The 21,653-nt window shown below is 40.5% G+C and overlaps 1 protein-coding gene across 3 annotated transcripts in view; it reads right to left on the bottom strand.

Annotated features, from left to right (window-relative positions):
- STAT6 (signal transducer and activator of transcription 6) overlaps window positions 1–21,653 on the bottom strand; it is a 131,833-nt gene that overhangs the window by 22,942 nt on the left and 87,238 nt on the right. For all 3 annotated transcript variants that reach the window (XM_072134917.1, XM_072134916.1, XM_072134918.1), the window contains exons 4-12: window positions 21,432–21,515; window positions 15,308–15,472; window positions 14,498–14,646; window positions 13,666–13,797; window positions 13,337–13,534; window positions 11,210–11,297; window positions 9,956–10,072; window positions 8,565–8,657; window positions 6,542–6,748 (exon numbers count right to left, since the gene is read on the bottom strand). In XM_072134917.1, the coding sequence (XP_071991018.1) occupies window positions 6,542–6,748; window positions 8,565–8,657; window positions 9,956–10,072; window positions 11,210–11,297; window positions 13,337–13,534; window positions 13,666–13,797; window positions 14,498–14,646; window positions 15,308–15,472; window positions 21,432–21,515 (1,233 nt within the window). The remainder of the gene's footprint in view (window positions 1–6,541; window positions 6,749–8,564; window positions 8,658–9,955; window positions 10,073–11,209; window positions 11,298–13,336; window positions 13,535–13,665; window positions 13,798–14,497; window positions 14,647–15,307; window positions 15,473–21,431; window positions 21,516–21,653) is intronic.

Here is a 21,653-nt window from a genome sequence, read left to right as displayed (position 1 = left end):
GAATTTTTAATTTTTTTACAATGGCAAAAAAGTGGCATTTTCGACTTTGGGCGCGATTTTCCGTTACGGGGTTAAACGCAGTGAAAAAACATTGTCATATTTTGACAGATCGGGCATTTTCGGATACCTAATGTGTTTATGATTTTTACTGTTTATTTATATTTATATTAGTTCTAGGGAAAGGGGGGTGATTTGAATTTTTAGGGTTTTTTATTATTATTTTTTTTTTACTTTTTTTAAATTTAATTTTTACTATTTTTCAGACTCCCTAGGGTACTTTAACCATAGGGTGTCTGTACGATCCTATCATATACTGCCATACTACGGTATGGCAGTATATGTGCATTTTACTACTCATACATTACAATGTGCTGATAGCACATTGTAATGAATGGGTTAACCCGAAGTAGCTTCGGGTCTCAGTGAGACCCGAAGCTACCATGGTGACGGATCGGGGAGTGACCAATGATGTCACGGGGAGCGACGATCCTCAGAAAGGCGGCGATCTGCAGGAAAACACCCGCGATCGGTGCCCGGTAGCCCTCTCCATGCACCGGGACCCAACATGTGACGTACTATTACGTCACATGTCAGTAAGGGGTAAAAGTTCTTATGCTCTACTTTCTGTATAGGTTTTTTTTTTTCAAAAAGTCCCAAAAAAGTCTCAAAATGCATAAAATGTCTCAGCACATACACCAGCAGGGGACTGGTGTAACTATGAGACTTTTTATGGCATTTTTTTGTAAAAATCTAGTTTTGCACGGTGTTGCACTAGCAGTAGTTCTATGTTTGCACCAGATTAATGGAGGTGGAAATAGTCCTGTGAGACTTTTTAGCAGTGAAAAGTCCCAAAAAACCTCAATGCCACTTTTTTGAAACTTTTTTTTTATGCTTAAATAGTTCAAGAAAACTTATGATAAATAACCCCATTGTTAACCCCATTGTATTATGGGGAAAAACTGCTGGAAAACTCCTTTATTTTTCCATTATTAAAAAATATGCATAGGTTTTTAAAGAAGAATCCTTTGTTCTTTATGTTGTCTGGTTGGGCTGTTATAAGAGTCATTCCTAATCTCTGGCAGGATACTAGTGTGGATGCACAGAGCTTTCGCTTTCACTCGGAAGTCATAGCAAACAGATATTTAGATTGCACTTCTCTTTTTACAGACACTAAACTTTTATCATACAGTCTACAGCAATTACCAGATGCCTCAGGTGAAATGTAAAATAATAACAGTACACAGGTTAGAAGACTTGAGATGGTGTGCAGCATTTCAGCAATAAAAGCAGCCCGTTCCAGGCGCTGTTTCCTTAGTGGAAGACCCTATTGACATTCTACATCATGTTATCTATGTGTCAGGGGTGTAACTAGAGGCAGGGCCCCATAGCAGGCTTCTGAATGCCCCTCCCCCTTCCCACTTTAAAAATATAGATATTTATATACTCACACATACAAGTTATTATGACACATTTATACACTCATGCGCACACATGTAAAGCATATACACACAAACAGTGCCATATACAAACATACAGCATGTATAACTGCATACAGTATTTACACACACCATACAACGTATACACAGAGCATATTCACATCACAGATGCAATAAATATGTATATATGCTATATACATCTTATGTTGTACAATGCGCAGCATAATGTGTATAGAATTGTGCACATCCTCCAATCTTTAGTGTGTCAGATCGGATGACGGGCGCCCCCTGAGACTGTAGGCCCAATAGTAGCTTATAGAACCTATAAGAATATGGTGAAAATCTGTTTTTCTGTCAGTGCCACCGAATTTGTATTTATATAGCTTTTATACCACTAAACAACCGAATAGGTAGCTGTCCTGGTAATGAGTTTAACCATACCTTTGTGACTGTTGTTAGAAGCACATGGACTGTGAAAAATGCAATTACATTCAAGGATTACAGCTAGACTTGGAGCAGTCTGGTGCACTGTTTCGAGAGATCTCATCAGTGTACTGCTGCAAGGGCCATCCCAGTTGCTATAAATAACAGCTATAGAAGGCTTCAGTCTGAATACTACAATGGTTATTGGTGGAGAGGGGCTATGCTATGTTCAGTGAAGAGATCTCACACATTAGAGCAACAAATCCAGCTAGATTCTAGAACAGTGATGGCTAACCTATGGCACTGATGCCAGAGGTGGCACTCAGAGCCCTTTCTGTGGGCACTCAGGCCATCACCAGAGATGACTCCAGGTATCTTCCTGCAGTCCCAGACAGCCCAGGACTTGCTGTGCACAGAGGTATTTTAAAGTGACAGATCTACCTGGGACTATTTTCTGCTTTATTGGTGTCTTCAGGTGCTGGTATCAATGAAAACTGTGACAGAGAAGGAAGTATAAATCACAAATTAAATTCTGTGTTGGCACTTTGTAATAAATAATCGGGTCTTTGTTGTAGTTTGGGCACTCGGTCTCGAAAAGGTTCGCCATCACTGTCCTAGAATATAAATGCTACTAAAACACACAGACGTATATTTACTTATAGATGATAGAACTGATACTGATAGAACAAAAGATGGCAATTGCTTACAGTTTCCCTTTAATAAAACAAATTACATAATTAAACATTTTCATCTGCAATTTTTATTTCTGGACTCGAAAAACATGTTTAGAACAGTTGAGGTAAGCTTTAGGATATGGAATTTGATTGCCCAAATGTTGGCGCAAAGAAGGTCCATCAGTAGGTGATATGAAGTTAGACAGAAGTGCCTATAACTGGAACCAATATTCCATCTAAAATGAGACACTGCGATAGGTTTGTCTAAGTTATTACTGTCTAAATCAGTGGTTCTCAACCTTTCTAATGCTGTGACCCCGCAATACAGTTCCTCATGCTGTGGTGACCCCAAACCATGCAACTCGCAGTAAAAACACAGTAAAATTTCAGCTCCGATGGCTTTAGGCGACCCCCGGTTTTGGTCGTTCGACCCCCGCTGGGGTCCCGACCCACAGGTTGAGAACCACTGGTCTAAATATTAGACAGGATTATTAAACCCTGTCTAAATATCTGTCACTTTGTATCTATATCAAATTTTGTACACATGACAGCATACATCAAGTCACAAAAAAGTAATGTCGCTTTTCTTCAGAGAATATCTACAGCATCTATCATTTGCTGCCAGTTTAGGCTCTGTACACACTTGTATTGAGAACATTCTGTATCAGTTCCAGGTTTCTGTCACCAATGACAATAACAATAACTCATAGGCCCCTATTACAAGTCAACATGGTCTGTAGGTCAGATCAGGCACAGCTCCATGGTCCCCATAAAAAACCTAAAGCATTAAAGAGCATGTGCAGTGAAAATAGACAGGGACAATCAGATATTCTACACTCACCGGCCACTTTATTAGGTACACCTGTCCAACTGCTGGTTAACACTTAATTTCTAATCAGCCAATCACATGGCGGCAACTCAGTGCATTTAGGCATGTAGACATGGTCAAGACAATCTCCTGCAGTTCAAACCGAGCATCAGTATGGGGAAGAAAGGTGATTTGAGTGCCTTTGAACGTGGCATGGTTGTTGGTGCCAGAAGGGCTGGTCTGAGTATTTCAGAAACTGCTGATCTACTGGGATTTTCACACACAACCATCTCTAGGGTTTACAGAGAATGGTCCCAAAAAAAAAAAAACATCCAGTGAGCGGCAGTTCTGTGGGCGGAAATGCCTTGTTGATGCCAGAGGTCAGAGGAGAATGGGCAGACTGGTTCAAGCTGATAGAAAGGCAACAGTGACTCAAATCGCCACCCGTTACAACCAAGGTAGGCAGAGGAGCATCTCTGAATGCACAGTACGTTGAACTTTGAGGCAGATGGGCTACAGCAGCAGAAGACCACACTGGGTGCCACTCCTTTCAGCTAAAAACAGGAAACTGAGGCTAAAATTTGCACAAGCTCATCGAAATTGGACAGTAGAAGATTGGAAAAACGTTGCCTGTTCTGATGAGTCTCGATTTATGCTGCGACATTCGGATGGTAGGGTCAGAATTTGGCGTCGACAACAGGAAAGCATGGATCCATCCTGCCTTGTATCAACGGTAAAGGCTGGTGGTGGTGGTGTCATGGTGTGGAGAATATTTTCTTGGCACTCTTTGGGCTCCTTGGTACCAATTGAGCATCGTTGCAACGCCACAGCCGACCTGAGTATTGTTGCTGACCATGTCCATCCCTTTATGACCACAATGTACCCTGTAACATCTGATGGCTACTTTCAGCAGGATAATGCACCATGTCATAAAGCTGGAATCATCTCAGACTGGTTTCTTGAACATGACAATGAGTTCACTGTACTCAAATGGCCTCCACAGTCACCAGATCTCAATCGAATAGAGCATCTTTGGGATGTGGTGGAACGGGAGATTCGCATCATGGATGTGCAGCCGACAAATCTGCGGCAACTGTGTGATGCCATCATGTCAATATGGACCAAAATCTCTGAGGAATGCTTCCAGCACCTTGTTGAATCTATGCCACGAAGAATTGAGGCAGTTCTGAAGGCAAAAGGGGGTCCAACCCGTTACTAGCATGGTGTACCTAATAAAGTGGCCGGTGAGTGTATGTCTACATACTTTACCTTCGTTAATACTAAGTAAAAATTAAAATAAACTAATGGAAATGTTTATATTTTATGCAGTCAGTATAGTTTTTTGCATACAGCAACAAGGATTCAAGGGTCAAGGCTGTATTACCTGTAAGCACTGTGGAATTTAAAGGGGTTGGTCACTTTCAGCAAATAATTGACATTGTTTATTTAAGGAAAAGTTTTCCAATTTTCCAATATACTTTCTGTATCTATTCCTCTCAGTTTTCTAAATCTCTGCTTGCTGTCATTCTATAGGAAGCTTGTATGTCTTCTTTAGTGGATAGAAATCTGTCCATAGTGATGTGATGGACACACAGGTGCACGAGCCACCATTATCACTGAGAGTAATAGGAGCTGTGTGATAATAATGACGCAGTTCCATCACATAGAAGGACAGTAAGCAGAGATCTAGAAATCAATGACGAACTGATACAGAAAGTATACTAGAAACTTGCATAACTTTTCATTACACAAACAATATCAAATAATTGCTAAAAGTGATCAACCCCTTTAATGATTACTACATCTACTTTGCCATTCTGGACAGCTTCTTCTTTGTTCTGGATCCAAACAAGTTTAAGTATTTCGTTCAACACTGAAAAAAACCTTTGTGACAATTAAAGTAATTATTACCTTATTGAAAAAATGTCTTTGTTATGGAGGTGTACCAAATTATTGGGGGGAGGTGCAGAATAAATAAGAAATGGCTTATAAAAGGCTTATAAAATTAAAAATGGACCTGCTATTTTTCACTCTGGAGACGATCCGTCTATGGAAGCAGACCAAGTATGCATATTGTATAATTTTGCGCTGTTTCCTGTTTGTTTTCTTCTCCTATATGTGGGGTCCTGCAAGACCACCATTTATGTGCTGTACTCATTGGGGCAGATTTACTTGTGGGGTCCTGTCGCGATCCAGCGGCGCGTTCTCTGTGGAGGATTCGGGTCTTCCGGCGATTCACTAAGGTACTGCGCCCGATGTCCACTAGGTGTCGCTGCTGCGCTGAAGTCTGTCGGAGTTCACGATTCTATTCTGTGTGCAGGTAAGCGCGTGTCAAGCGACTCTTTTTTTTTTTTAAATGCGGCAGTTTTTCCGAATCCGTCGGGTTTTCTTACGGCTACGCCCCCCGATTTCCGTTGCGTGCATGCCGGCGTCGATGCACCACAATCCGATCGCGTGCGCCAAAATCCCGGGGCAATTCAGGGAAAATCGGCGCAAAACGGTAAGATTTGGGTAACCTGTTGGAAAAACGCGATTTGGGCCCTTAGTAAATGACCCCCAGTATGTACATTGTATCTTCAACTTTAATAAAGTTTTATTGTTGATTTAAAAAAATTGGACCTGCTTGTTTGTATACTTGGATATGTTGTACACGATAGAGAATTGGGGAATTATTTTTCTCCAATAAACAAAACCTTATTTATAGTGAGGATAGTTATTGGCAGGTTTTGGTTGTCAAACAAATGTCCACATGTTAAAGATTGGGAGTTATAAATGATTAGAATATTAACGTACGATATGATAAAATGTAAACAGAACAGGAAACTAAATTATTTCCTTCCACAGTGGGAGCCTTAGTTAAATATGTGAAATAATGTACAAGGGTCTGGAAGTAAGGGTTCTCCTTAGACCTTACTAATTGAGGGTACATTTAAACGGCCGTCTGTGGGGATGTATATGCGGCGCAAATTTGAAGAATGGGAGTAACGGGAAACAATTAGTAAATAGTTTGGAAATTTCTTGTTCTCTTATTTTTCTTTCTTTCCCCTCCTCCTCTTGGACTTGAATGACCACTTACTGTCTTGTGGGAAATGGGGGTGGGGAACTTGAGTTATAAAGAGAAATGTGGAAAACATGCTGGGAATGTATGTTGATTACTTTCGTATTATATAAAAAGTTTTTCAATTGAAAAAAAAAATTACCTTATTAAATTGAGTCCAGGACACCATGCGCTCTTTTTGATCATCAAAGCTCAGGCAGTTGTCTCCAAAGATCTTCTGAGCAAGAAACCAAAAATGATCGGCTGTGAGTTCTTGTTTTGTTCCAACCTCAGACATGAATTTCATTTTCAAGGTCTTACACATCCTTATCCATGGCACTTTCTCTTCTACATAGAATGGACGTCTTACCTGTGATACAAACAAGGAACCTTGGTCATTTAGATTTCAGACTTGTGAAAACAAATAACTTAAAGGAAACCTACCACTGGTAATGGTAGGTATTAGCTGTAAACACCGGGCACCAGCTCGGGGTGAGCTGGTGCCAGAGCTTACCTTTGCTAGTGTTTTAAACAGCTATATCGCGGTTTAAACACATTTTGATGAACAGACCCGAGGTAGCTTCGGCGCTGCGCGCGGCCGTGCGCGCGTGACGCCTCCGGCACCTCCTATGGAGGCGCGCACGCGTGACGCCTCCGGCGCTACCGCGATATAGCAGTTTAAAACACTAGCAAAGGTAAGCTCTGGCACCAGCTCACCCTGAGCTGGTGCCCGGTGTTTACAGCTAATACCTACCATTACCAGTGGTAGGTTTCCTTTAAAGGGTTATTCTCATCAGGACATTCACATTTTTTTTAAATTCATCTGCCATATATATACATTTCTTTAATTGAATACAATAAAAAAAATTTACTTGTCATTATAATTTCTCATAAATGGTACCTTAGAAATGGAGGACAGCTGTCCTTGGATATGACCACCGCTGCTGGAGTGATTGAGCAATAAAACAAATAGTTTTTGTAATGTCCCACAGTCATCCTATGGTAATGATTGCTGAATCAAATTCAAATGGTGGTCAAATTCAAGGATGACTATCTCGTTTCTAAGGCTACATTCATTGTAAATTATCATCACAGGTACAATTTTTTTAATAGCATGCAATTGAAAAAAAAAAAATAATAAATTATATATATATATATATATATATATATATATATATATATATATATATATATATATATACATATGGTATATTATATAGATCATATTAAATGTGAAGTGCAGGGGAGAATACCTATTTATACCGGTAACATTACCTATGTTCATATACAAAATCATCCTTACCGGTATGTACATTCAGTGTCGGACTGGCCCACCAGAGAACCAGAGGATCCACCGCTGGGCCAGAGTCTAACCCAATACAGGAACCTAGAGGTCTGGTAGAAGACATCCAAATTTGAAGGCTACTAGGTTTTATTTTTAGGGTTGATGAACGGTAGGCCCCCATAATAATTTTATCTGGTGTTCCCAAGGAACTTCAGTCCGACACTGTGTACATTAGTCATACAGAAACATTATTCATTGTGTTTTTTTAATTATTCAGTTTTACAGCATTGATGGTAAAGCCGGTTACCTGTGGGTTTTAAGGTTCTACATTTAAACCAAATAAACAAGTTATCGCCTTCTATAGAAATGTTGTCATCTTTTTCATTGTCTACCTTAAGGTTTAACATTCTTAAAACCATTTTCTATGAATGTAGCTGTTTGAGGACTTGATGGGATCAGATTAGATTAATTACCATAATTAATTTATTGACTAAGCTTTATAAACGCTTTATTTGGGGTGGAGCACTGTAATATTATAGTATACCTTTCCTCATACGGGAATAATAAAATTACCATTCAGTGGATCAGTACAACTGTAACTACATAGATTATTTTTCATTTTCCATCAATGCAACTTTGAGAGCTTGTTTTTTGCATGATGAGATAGGCTTTTCATATACCTTTATTGCTGCATAGTAGAATATGTGTCATTTTATATACATAAACAGCAGGGTAATAGCCTCTATGGCACCTGAAGATTTATTGCAATATGCATTTGAAGTAACATGGCTGTTCTCCTTTCCATTGAAAATGAAAGACATTTATTCCATAACAAGACACTAGTTATGACATCTTTCACAGTTTAAATATTACTTGTATTCTAAAGTTCTTTTACACTTACAGTTTCAGAGAAAGCATTGTCCCACAGAATTGTGGCCTTTGCGTTGTTGTCTTGATTTCCATGAACTATTACGACCACCGGCAAAGACAAGGCCTATGGGAGAAGGCAATACTTAAAGGAACACTCCAGTCAAATTTGATATATTGAATTATACCTTGTGCAGGGCCTGAAGGGAGGAGCGTGACTCTTTAGAGTCACGCTCCTCCCTTCCGATCCTGCACCAAGCATTATTCAATAAATTAGCTTTGACTGGAGTGTTCCTTGAAATGCAAACAAGATATAACATAACTATTTAATGTAATATGCATAACAATAGAGGAAGAACCATACACATCCAATCTTAAAAATATGCTGCTTTAAAGGAAAACTACCACCAGGCTCAAGGATTGTTAACCAAATACATTTACATGCTAGTGTGTGCCACCTCTGGCAGGATCAATCTTCTTATAGCTCCTTATGCTTTTGTTTTTTCAAAAAATGACTTTAAGAATCATGCAAATGAACCTAAGGGGCTCTGGGCTCGATTAACAGCTATGGAGCCCAGAGCCGCTCACGCTCATTTGCATACATTTTAAATTATTTCTTTTATAAAAATACAAGAACATAAGTGTCACAGGTGCTCCTGCGACCCATGTCCCAGGCTCACCCATGTTCCCTTACGTGTCCATGTGGTCCCTTATGTGTCCATATGGTCTCCTTGCTCCAGCCTGTGCGTCCCTGCCTCCGAGGGCGCATGCGAGCTGGTGTTCTGAGATTTAAAGGGCTAGCGCGCAATAATTGGCACTTCCCTGTTAAATTCCAACATATACCAACCACATAAGTACATATGCATTAACATATACAAAAAACAGAGAATACTAAAATGCCAATCAATCAGCCAAGGTAATCAAATCTGGAGCCACAGTAGATAAAACAGTGTATCAAATATCCAAGTATACAAGATAGTGTAATCTCCTAAATCCTCAACTGTAATCATGGTTATTACCTTAACAAGTAAAAAGCTTAGATAAGGAGATAGAGATTTTAAGGAGTAAATTCCTTATCAGTGGGGGTTCCAGTGGTGGATCACAAGAGCGGGGTCCATTGTGCCCCCCAAATAATGGAGCAGCAGGTCAGACATGAACACTATTGCACCATTTACCTTCTAGTGCCCTGATGGAAGTAGTCAAGTTCTACACTCAGCTACCCCCATTAAGATGAAAAGAGAGAAACGCACGTGAGTTTCTATAAACATTTGGGGATACAACAGACCCCCATTTTCTTGATCAGTGAGGCGGCTCACCACTAGGACCCCTTCTTGTCAGATGGCACAGAAAAGAAAGTTCAGCATTTGCAAAATTAGGTTTTTATTGATGAAGATGATAAATAGTGAGAGCAGAAAGATTATGCACCTGTATAGTGTAAATGGAGCCTCTGAAGTGTATATCAGCAGAGAACAATATGGCACATTTCTCCTCCGTCACAGATTCTGACCCTTTCCTCTCACAACGCTTTATCTTTTTCAGTAACTGAAAATGAGAAATATAGGAGTTAATTGTATTTGTGAATAACACAAATACAATATACAAATGGATTATAAATGAACATTTTAAGGTATTTAAATGACCTTGAGGCAGATACTTCAAAAGGAAAGTTATGAATTAGGAATTATCATAATAGAGGGGGTTTCTTTTAAAGGTGATGAGTGGGAAAAGACCTTGTAGCATCTATTGTATTGAGCATTAATTCCACTTTAGGTTGTGGGGGTGATGAGTTAGTTGATGGGATTTAAACAAATGTGAACAGGCTGGGACTGGCCCACATGTGGATTCAGCGGTGGGCCCCTGAGCTTGGAGGGCTCCCAGGCCCTATTTAATTCCCATTAGAGCAAATTAATGTCATTCTTTTTATGATAAAAAATTATTACATTTTCCAATATAGTTTCTGTATTAATTCCTTACAGTGTTCTAGATCTCTGCTTGCTGTCATTCTTTGGAAAGCTTTAGTTTACTAGTGGACAGAAATCTGACCATGGTCACACAGGTGCACGGCTTGTTATAACACACAGCTCTGATTACTCTCTGTGATATAACGAGCCGCGCACCTGTGTGACCATGGTCAGATCTCTATCCAGTGGAAGTAAACAATGATGATTTCTATAGAAGGACAGCAAGCAGAAATCTAGAAAACTGTGATTAATTGATACAGAAAATATATTGGAAAATTGAATAACTTTTTATCATAAAAACAATAACAATAATTTGCTGAAATGGGACTACCCCTTTAAAGGAAAAGACCAGTCAGCAGATTACTGACAGAGCTCCAAAGACCATAACTGTCCAAGGCAATGGCTAAAAAGCAAGCTACAGTGTACAGCAGTGGGTCCCATTAAAAGATGTTACTGGTGGGCCCCAGGTGCTCCAGTGAGACACTGAATGTGAATTATTGATGTGGGTTGCACCTGCACCTTTGCTTGAAGCCCCATAGGCTCCCAGAGCAATGTACTTCATCGTACTGATAGACAATAGGAAACTATTGAAAAATGGTGCAAGTGACCATGTGCCAAAAATGGACCTCTTGTGCTAGTAAGCTGGCTTATCTTTTGTCATAAATTCCCCCATCATTTTTTGCGACCTTTCCACGAAACACAACCAGTTGATTCATACCATATTTTTAAATACAGCTCCACAGGTCCTCGTGGCTTGGTTGAATTCAAACAGAGAACGTCCATTTTCGATTTCGCTGGCACCTTCACTGGGATCAAAGACACAAATCCAAATATAAAACTCATAGGAAGAGCACACCCATTCTACCATCCCTTCCTATCCAAACTTTACCCTCAAGGAGGAGCAGGAGAATAGTGTAAAAATAATTATTACATTGACATACTACTCAATTGCTGAAAAATTCCAGAATCATTGTGGCTTAAATATTGTATCCATTATTTTCTTATGCACCACAAATTTTTAATTTAGTGGTCATGGGTGATGTTGAAGCCAACCATTTCCTGATTCTATACACATATAGACCTTTTAATTGGTTGAAGATATTTTACTCCTGTCTTCAAACAACCATTTAGGAGCTTTTAAAAAGATTAAAGGGAATCTGTCACCACACTAACACCCCAAAGAAAACAAACACTACCCTGTTCTGTAATATGTATGTCCCCTGGAGGTCTTTATAGCATATTTCTAGGTGGCAGCATGAATGAAAAATCATCTTTTATTCTTTTGTATGATACAATTAGACAGTCAGGTAACCCCGCCTCCTACAGTCAGGTAACTCCGCCTCCTGTATTCAGGCTGCTCTTCCCACTACATGCATGTGGCGTCCAAGCTCTGCCTCCTAGATCTCCAGATAGCCAGAGAATATCATCACAATTAATAAGCATGGCTGGGAAGCCAGGTGTATGGAGTGGGCAGAGCAAACAGACTGCTGGAGGCGGGGTTACCTGATTGTAAGAGGCGGGGTTGCCTGATTGCATTGTACAAAAGAATAAGATGATTTTTCATTCATGCTACAACCTCCAGGTGGCGTACAAATTGCAGAAGAAAGTACAATTTCAGGTTTGGGGGGGGGGGGGTTAGTGTGATGACAGGTTCCCTTTAAAGGGAATCGGTCAGTCTGATTTGTGATACTAAACCACTCAAGAGTCCTTATAGTTTACTCTTCCAAATAGCCCTATATAAACTCTGCCCTGAATTTAAAAAAAATAAATAGAAAACACTAATCTCGGTCCACAGCTCTCAGCAGCTACTCTGTCATTCCAAAAGGCCAGGGAAGTGAAACCCATACACAATGAACCTGGGTTGTACTATACCGGCTTCATTGAAGCATAGCACAGCATAAAGCACCAATTCATGTCATTGGACTCATCTCTAGGTTAGGCTACATTCACACTACAGTATGGGGGACGTATATACGGCCGACGTATATACGGCCGATATACGTCCCCCATACACTTTCTTGGGCTCACGGCCCTGTACGGTAGCGGTACGGTGCAGCACACGTGCGGCACTGTACCGCTCCATAGCCCGGGGAAAGATAGGACCTGTCCTTTCTTTCCCCGTATTACGGCGTCGTGCGCCATTAATTCCTATGGAGAGGGGCGGGGGTGAGCTGCGCTCACCTCCTCCTCCTCTCCCCGCGCTGCCGTGTGCCCGCCGTACTACGGTGCGGCGGGCTCACGGCAGTGTGAATTTAGCCTAAGTGTGTGTTTCTTTACTAAAGTCCACAGACTGAAATCATATTTGTAGTTTTGGACACTAATTCAGGGAAGATGTGTAGTTGGTGTTACAAATTGTCCTGATAGGTTCTCCCTAAAAGGTTTTAGCCTTATCTTTAGAGAGAACCTGTCAGGACAGCAGGTCTTCAAGAACCTCTCGCTTTGTTTCTAAAATCACCAAATATAATCTCCGTCTGTGGGCGTCATTATAGAAACAACCTTAGAGATGAGTCCTGTAAGGCGAATTGGACTCGTTGTTGCTGTATTATACAAAATGCATCAGTGAAGCCGACATAGTACACCCCAGGTTCATTGCACATGAGTTTTACTTCTCTGGCCTCATAAAATGACTGCATAGCTGGTGAGAGTTGCAGACTGATCTTGGTACAATTGCTATTAGGTTTCTGGGTCCCTCGCTCTGCAGGTGCTGTACTGGTGGCACCTGATAAAGAAAGGTTGTTGTGAGGAGGATACAGATGTAAAATGGATATTAGCAATCTTATGGAGAACTGAAGACCTCCAGTGTTTACTTAGTGTTGCAATGACTATCTCTATATTTTTTACTTACTTTTGTGACTCAATATTACTACTGGCAGATGGTACAAACAGCTCTTGTGCCTTTTTCTCCGTAATAATAAATGCTCTTATCATGGGCATTTTGTTGATGCCAGTAAGGATTTTGGAGCCCAGCAAGAAGCTGACACTGGCATGAAACTTGGTTTGTGTCTTGAGTACTTGAGGTGGCTGCTTGTCAACCAGGAACGAGCTATGGAGATGATTGGGAGAAGGTCAGTGCCAATTTCCTTTTACACAACAATAGTAATAAAATGTTCTTTATATTATCACTACAGTACAATATCATCACTACAGATTGATTTACTGAAAAGTCAGCCTTACCTCTTTACAAGTGCACTCAATCCAGTGTCTATTTTACTGAAAAAGTCCTGTGGTACCCATCTCTCATCTATCGTCTTGATTTCTAGCATCATAGGATGAAGCTCACTGTATATGGCAAAAATGAACTCCACCCTGAAAAAATTACGTTGAAACTCAAATTTTAATTATTGTCAATCCTGCAATCAGCAGCATGTAATCGGACATACAGGTTTAGGGAAACAAACTTTAGGGAAACAAACTTTTTAGTATATTACATTCTATTTCATCTACTAGAGGCAAACACATTTAATTTCACATCATAGAGAAATTTTATGTTTAATGTGTTTCAGTTTATCCCTATCCAAAGTCATTGCCAAAGTCAGGGCCAATGTTTTTGGCTCAAATTTTTTAGGCAACTATTTAACTACCGGTTACTGGGGGATAAGCAATAGACATATGTTTTCTTTTCATAAATATTAATAGAATTTGACACAAAGCTTGCTTTCCAAATGAGATGCTAGATAAGCACCCTAGTATGGTGGGCATATTTACTAGAAATGTGTTCCATGAACCAACAACTAGGCGCCCCCAATGGCAGATGTATGCATCAGGGGTGTATGGCAGCCTTCAGCTCTTACAATTGTAACAGATACACAATTGGCTCAGGCAAATGTGCTTACATATGGTGGGCCTGGGGGAAAAAGCCATCTGACATTTTGTGTGACAGCATATAGTCCTGGTTTTTGGGTGACTTTTTTCTGTGTGAATCAGAATTCTTAACAAATGTAGTGATAAGTGGTATAGAGTTTCAGATTTCACCCATTTGTTTGCCCATATTATGTAAAAAGGCTACCTCTCCTGCAATGGAAGCAAATTCTCATCAAAGTAAGCTCCATTGGCGGCCATTTGTTGTTGCTTCCTCCAGATATTGATTCTTTTAACTGTGTATTCTTGAAGAGCTGACAATTGGGCCAATGATTCCTCAGTCAGAAAAATCCATTTCTGCAATGAAAACAGTTTGAAGATCATCATTCTATAGAGCTGCACCCATTCTCTGGAATGCTCTGCCCCGGACTATCAGACTAACACCCAATCTCCAAAGTTTCCAACATGCTCTTAAAACCCATCTCTTTAGCTAAGCCTATGACACACATTAACTGCATGAAGTTTTAACTCTCTTTACTAACCCATCCTGTGTCCTCCTCCCATCTGTTATCCAGCAACCTCCAGACTCCAAGCTCCAGACTTATCTGCAGTCCTATTCACCTTGTATAAGATGACGGTTGATGACTGGGTCAAGCGACAGCATTTTATTTATTATATTATATTTTGTTCTATCCAGCTGGACCATTATATAAGCTTTTTACCTCTTGTTTCACCCCATTCTTCCTCATAGACTGTAAGCTCTTGTGTCACCCCCTCATCCTCATAGACTGTAAGCTCTTGTGTCACCCCCTCATCCTCATAGACTGTAAGCTCTTGTGAGCAGGGACCTCACTCCTTTTTTCCATATGAATGTTTTTACTCTGTCATGTTTAATAAAATTTGTATTTGTCCCCTATGATATGTAAAGCGCTACAGAATATGATGGAGCTGTATAAATAAAGATTATTATTATTAATTGAACTTTGATAAGTCCCATCTCTCCTGTACAATATATTACCTTCTGGAGATTAGATAACTCCTGGTACTGCAGAGTCTTCACTGCAAGTTTCAGCGTTTGTTGCGCCACTGAGGTCTGTTTCAGTTTATGTTGCATTTGGTTACTCTTGAAGTTATACTTCACTTCTTCCTGTCTTGATGTAATGGTTGTACTCAACTGTGGAAACTAGAGATGGGAAAAGCACAGTTTGAATGCAAACTATTTAAAAGTGGTAAATTTCATAGCATATCCTTAGAAGGGTTTTTTGGGATAACCTAACCTTAGAACATGTGATCAGATTGATGTAGTGAGGGAGTGCAGTTTCAGCTTCCAGTGCTGCTGCATCACATCCATCTATCCCATGACCTGTTTTTTTTTACATGTACAGTAGCTGTGTAGTGGGACCCTGTCATTACATGTTCAAGTTCAATTGTGTCATGTAAAACATATAAAAAAGTTAATTTCATTTTTTAAATGATAAAAAAGTATTAGACACAGTAAGATAAGAATCTAATTTTTGTTTATCTTTATCTGTTATATAAAACTGTTGGTTTATCATAAAAAAAAGAAAAAGAATTAAAATTGATATTTATGACTATATAGTACTGATAGAAAGTATTGTAATACTAGATAGTACTGAGAAAAAATTAAAGAAACAGAAGAAGCTACTGTCAAGGCCTTTTAAAGAACAAGTGGCAAAGTAGTGTTATATTATGGTTTGGACAAGTTTGAGTAAATATTGGCACAAGCGAGAGTATGGCCCGTACAACAAAGAAGGAAAGAGTATGCACCAAATAAAGGCTCTGTCAATATAGTATGCAACAAAATCGTATGAACTTTATTCAAAGCTTGCTGTATGCATTTTATACTGCATGGCGGCATGCTGTATCTATTTTCTACGCTGTATCTGAAAAGTGCAAGTGCATAAGATGTATAGGTATTACCTAGATACCGGTATCTAAAGTGCTCCTAGACTACTAGGAGCACTTTAGATACCGGTATCTAGGTAATACCTATACATCTTATGCACTTGCACTTTTCAAGCGTGGTACTCGTGTGGGCTATTGCTGACATGGGGGCAGATTTACTTACCCAGCCCATTCGCGATCCAGCGGCGCGTTCTCTGCGCTGGATTCGGGTCCGGCCGGGATTCACTAAGGTAGTTCCTCCGATGTCCACCAGGTGGCGCTGCTGCGCTGAAGTCCGCCGAAATGCACTCAAGTTCACCGGCCTATTCCTAGTGAAGGTAAGTGCAAGTTTCGCAACACTTTTTTTTTTTTAAATGCGGCGGTTTTTCCGGATCCGTCGGGTTTTCGTTCGGCCACGCCCCCCGATTTCCGTCGCGTGCATGCCAGAGCCGATGCGCCACAATCCGATCGCGTGCGCCAAAATCCCAGGGCAGTTCAGGGGAAATCGACGCAAACCGGAAATATTCGGGTAACACGTCAGGAAACCGCGAATCGGGCCCTTAGTAAATGACCCCCATGGTGCCGGCAGCCATTAGGATCTACTTAGGTTTTAGGGATAGAACATTAGGATTTGCTTGTGATCTGAACCTTTGATATTTTGTCATCCCCTACATTCCTTTGGTTGGGAAGATTTGCACTGGAGCTGGGGGAGGAGGGAATCAGGGGTAGCCGGAGCGGGGAGTATGCGAGAGTGGGGAAACCTTGAGCAGTCTTTGGGCTGGTGCAGTTTTGTCATGTGACGTGCCCACGTGTGACGTGTGGATGTGCTGGCCGGAGTGCAGGTGAATGTGGTGGGCATGGGGATGTGCAGGTACCTGTGCCGGCCAGCGGGAGGGTGGAGTTGACGGCCAGCTGGAGGGTTGATGTGCCGGCCGGCAGAAGGGTACTTGTGCCCGCCGGCGGTCATGAGGATGTTCTGGCCGGCGGGCAGGTACTTGTGTGCCAGCCGGCGAGCAGGGGGAAGTTCCGACCGGCTGGAGCATATGCCAGTGAGCGGGAGTATGTGCCTGACGCCGCCCCCTGTTCCCAACTCAACTCACCTCATGGCAGGTGTACCCCTGGTCACTCTGTGCACTTTTGTGAGAATTTGCACATTCATCACGGCTAAAACGGCTTGTACAGGTATTTAAGAAGTGTCTGCGCTGGGATTGTGTTGCATGCAACCCTTTTGTGGCGCAGCTGCGCCATCGGACGTTCTGACTGATTCGGATGGCCTGCCATATTTAACTTTTAAATTGTGTCACACACCGTATGTTAAAGGTGCACCACAAAAAACTCGGACCATTGTGGGGAAGCATAGGATTAATGATTTCTGGCACATAATCTTAGTGAATTGCCGCATACTGCATTATAGACGGACAATGCACTTTTAGTGGACTGTCCGAATTTGTAAGTAAATGTGCTCCTATGTCAAAAACCAAGACAATGATTTTGCCTCCTATAAATACAGGCGTTCCCCTACTTAAGGACACCCGACTTACAGACAACCCCTAGTTACATGTAGAGCAGAAGACAAAATGGTGCTTAATGGGTGCGCTAGTTACCAACTGAAAAGACGGTGAAATAGATCAACCAATATTTATTTGATATTGGTTGATCTATTTCACCGTCTAATCAGTTGGTTACTAGCGCACCCATTAACACCATTTTGTCTTCTACTCTACATGTTTCTTACGGTTCCATTGGATACCGGTCCAGGAGTGCTTGGGAGCTGCTGTTCCTACCAACGTCATACATTAGATCGTCAAGTGAACAACAACTTATTGTTTGTCGCAACTTTACAAGTGACCATCAGGTGAGCATTTTCTGCTTTTCACCTGATCAATAACATAAACGTTATAACACAAGGCGCTGTCCTCCTTTGTTGTCTCTTTTTTTCTCAACTCTTCTGTGTAACCCCTAGTTACAGACGGACAACTTCAATTATAAAATATACAGTTTCGACTTACATACAAATTCAATTTAAGAACAGACCCTATCTTGTACGTAACCCGGGGACTGCCTGTATTGCCAAAAAAAAAAGATTAAACTTTTTTTGCAGCACTGCATCCTCGTGACCCTCAACTGATTGCAAAGTACACATAAGAGTGCAAAGGGGGAGAGCCACTAATTTGACCTCTTATATAATGCACTGCACTACTTCTTGTCTGAGCACTCACATTCAGTTTCACATTCACATTCATATGTAAACATTTCTTCCATTAGATGTTATTAAAAAATATGTTCCTGTGTGAAGATAATTTCTCATAAATGTAGTGATAGAAACCATGTAAAAACGAGATAGCTTCTTCGGATACGGCCACCTCTGCTGGAGTGATTGCACAAAGAAACAGATTGTTTTTGTATATGAAATGTCCGGTAGTTACTACACGTCGCACAGCCGTCCTGTGGTAATGATCGCTGAATCCTGGTGGTCCGACAGGACTCTATAGCGCAAGTCTGGCCACCGCTGCCAGAGTGTGTGGTGGTCGTATCCGAGGAAGCCATCTCACTTCTAACGGTCAACATGACTACATTTATGGGAAATTATCTTCACACAGGAACATTTTTTTAATTAACATCTAATTGAAGAAATGTTTACATATGGCAAATGAATTGAATTAAATGTAAATGCCCAGATGGGAATACCCCTTTATGTAATAGCTGTAAAAAGAAGATACAGCGGTCATTAAGGGGTTAACACCTTACAGACACAGGCTAAGATGACCTTCAGGACACAGTACTTTTTTTTTTTTAGTTTAACCCTGCTCAAATTCCAATATTTTTTATCTTACATGGACATATGAGAGCTTGCTTTTTACAGTAAATTTTTATTTTCTAATGGGTTTTTGGTTTTTAATTTTTTTTTTAATATTATTTTAGCCCTCCTAGGGTTCTTGAGGCCTGGGGGGTCTGATCACTGATACAAAAGAGGATTATTAGAACTTGTTTATTATAGGAAAGGTAAAAGTTAGACTGGTCCCATTATAGGGTCTAGCTGACCTTTGGATCGCTTTATATTACAATTTTTGGGAGGTAGGAAGCACTAAAATTTTGAATTTTAAAATTTTATTTTTAAACTCTTCCTAGTATAGGTATAATAAAGGTATAGCTGCTTGGCCAAGGTCAATACGGACGGGACAATACCATTTTTTTTAATTTGATTTTTTTAACATAAAATATTATTATAAATTGGCAAATGGGTGCTTTTTGTGGTGTTTTTGAAATATTTATTTTAAAACTTTATTAACTTTATAAACTTTATTTATTAACTTCATCTAACCTCCGGTTGCAATGGCAACCCACTGGCACCCGTGATCGCGTTGCAGGGGGGAAACTCTCACCTTAACTGCCAAGATTGTGATTCATTGCACCAGATAAGGAGTCAAAAAGATCTTCCTGATGAGCAGATGCAGCAGGGAACAGACGGTATGTAATAGATATACTATCTTGTCCTGCCTCCTGAAGCAGTTAAGTTGAATCAATTATTTTTAATAAAACCTGCTCAATGTTCTAATGTTGTTATCCATGTATTTTGTCTGATCTGAGGAGATTACAACAAGTAAATCTATAAGATGTAGATAGAACTTTTGGCAGCAGACCTGTATAATCTGATTAAATGTTATAAAAACCTCAACCTTGGCCTGATATCTGTTGCATGAAACCTCTCTGATGGATAACGGAAGCAGGGCTGTGGTGTGCAGGATATTGTAAAAGGCTGTGGTTTTACAGTGAGAATACTGTGGCTTCTAACAGTAAAATCAAAGACGGAGCTGGAACTACACTCACAGTGAAATCTAAAAGGGCAGATTTACTAATGTGTTTATACCTAGTTGGCCTGATCTCGTGGACTGCACACCTTGCACAGCGCAGTTCTTGCATTATACATAAGTCTCAGCACTGTAACAGTGCTGCAGTACTGCTGGGTAACAGAGTCCTTCATCGTAATGCAAAGACTCCTGTCATATGCAGAGTGGGCAGTGGGCAAACATACGAGCCTGTTTCCACGCGTGCATCCAGCCTTGAAAAGAGATGTGGCCGAAAGTAAAAAGGTTGTGGTTTAGCTGGAATGGACAGGTTAGCCATAACCCTAAACAACTTTGGCACCAACCAGACAAACTAATAGATGATCTGATTGTACAAAGTAACAAATGCAGAGTATCCAATGCATACATATAAATCCCAGGCAAAAAAAAGACTTTAGCTCAGGACAAGCGCATCCATTTGCAAAAAAAGTAATCTTTACATTGCAAATGGTTAAGTCCAAGGGCAGGACGGGTTGGGAGCAGATGCAGTTTTTTTTTCTACTTCTTTAAAGTAATTTCTGATGTTCGTGTTTGGGGTTTGGGTTTACCCCTGGCCAATCATAGCCACGGCTAGCTTGTAGGGGTGTAAATTTACCGGATTGGTTGTTCCATATCTTTAATTCCCAGCATTCAAAGAACTTTATTTTGTGACTTAGACTTGGACAACCACTTTATGTTTTCTGTTTTTTTCTATAAACAAAGTTAATTTTAATATCAACAATATCACAACATGCCCAAGAATGAAGACACAGTTTACAACACAAGTACTAGGCTGTGTGCACAGGTCCACTGCACACGTCCACACGCATGGCCCTTCCCAGAATCCTTTATTACCCAGCCTCTCCCTGCTCACCCCGCCGGATCTTTGTGCCTCACAGCTTTAGAAAAAAAAAAGCTTGTTTGGATGCCTTGTGCTATTGTTCTGTATTCCCGTTGTGACCCTGATTCCGTTATTGACTTTGATCCTGTTTTGCCTGCCTTGACCTATTGCTACATCACCAACTCTGGTCCTGTGCTGCCCGTCCTGACCTCCTGCTTGTCCCTGAATACGATTCTGCTCAACGTCTTTGTACCTCAGCTTTGCCGCCACCGCAGACAAAATAGCACCTGTGGAACACCCTGGTGGTAGCACGCGGCAGCAAGTCCAACCCATTTTGCGGTGGGTGAAAACTGGGTGCCACTTAGATTCTGTTCCCAGGTGTCCGCTTGCGTCCACTACCCCTGGAGCCTGACAATGTATAGTAGCATCAAAAAATCATGGTGTTTTACACAGGCGATCACCAAATAATATACATACTGCAAATGGATGGAGGAAACATACACGCATAATACAACATATCTAATTTGGATGGATGCCAGAACGAATTACATAAATTAGGGTTAGTAACCTACCTGTTTCAAAACGATATCCATTTCTCCTTTACAAATTGCCTTGAATGATTGGATAATGTTCATTGGGTCACGTTGAACCGCTATCTGTATATAAATATAAGAAAATATAACAGTCACATTATAAAAACTTGTGAATTTCCCTACTGTGGGACTAATAAAGGATTATCTTATCTTATAATTACAATAAATAACATTTAATAAAAACCTGCAATATAATTATGA

This window comes from Engystomops pustulosus, chromosome 2 (assembly GCF_040894005.1).
Source record: "Engystomops pustulosus chromosome 2, aEngPut4.maternal, whole genome shotgun sequence".
NCBI classification, from domain to species: Eukaryota; Metazoa; Chordata; class Amphibia; order Anura; family Leptodactylidae; genus Engystomops; species Engystomops pustulosus.
The sequence above is the reverse complement of the archived record's forward strand: the minus strand, read 5'-3'. Positions and strand labels throughout refer to the sequence as shown.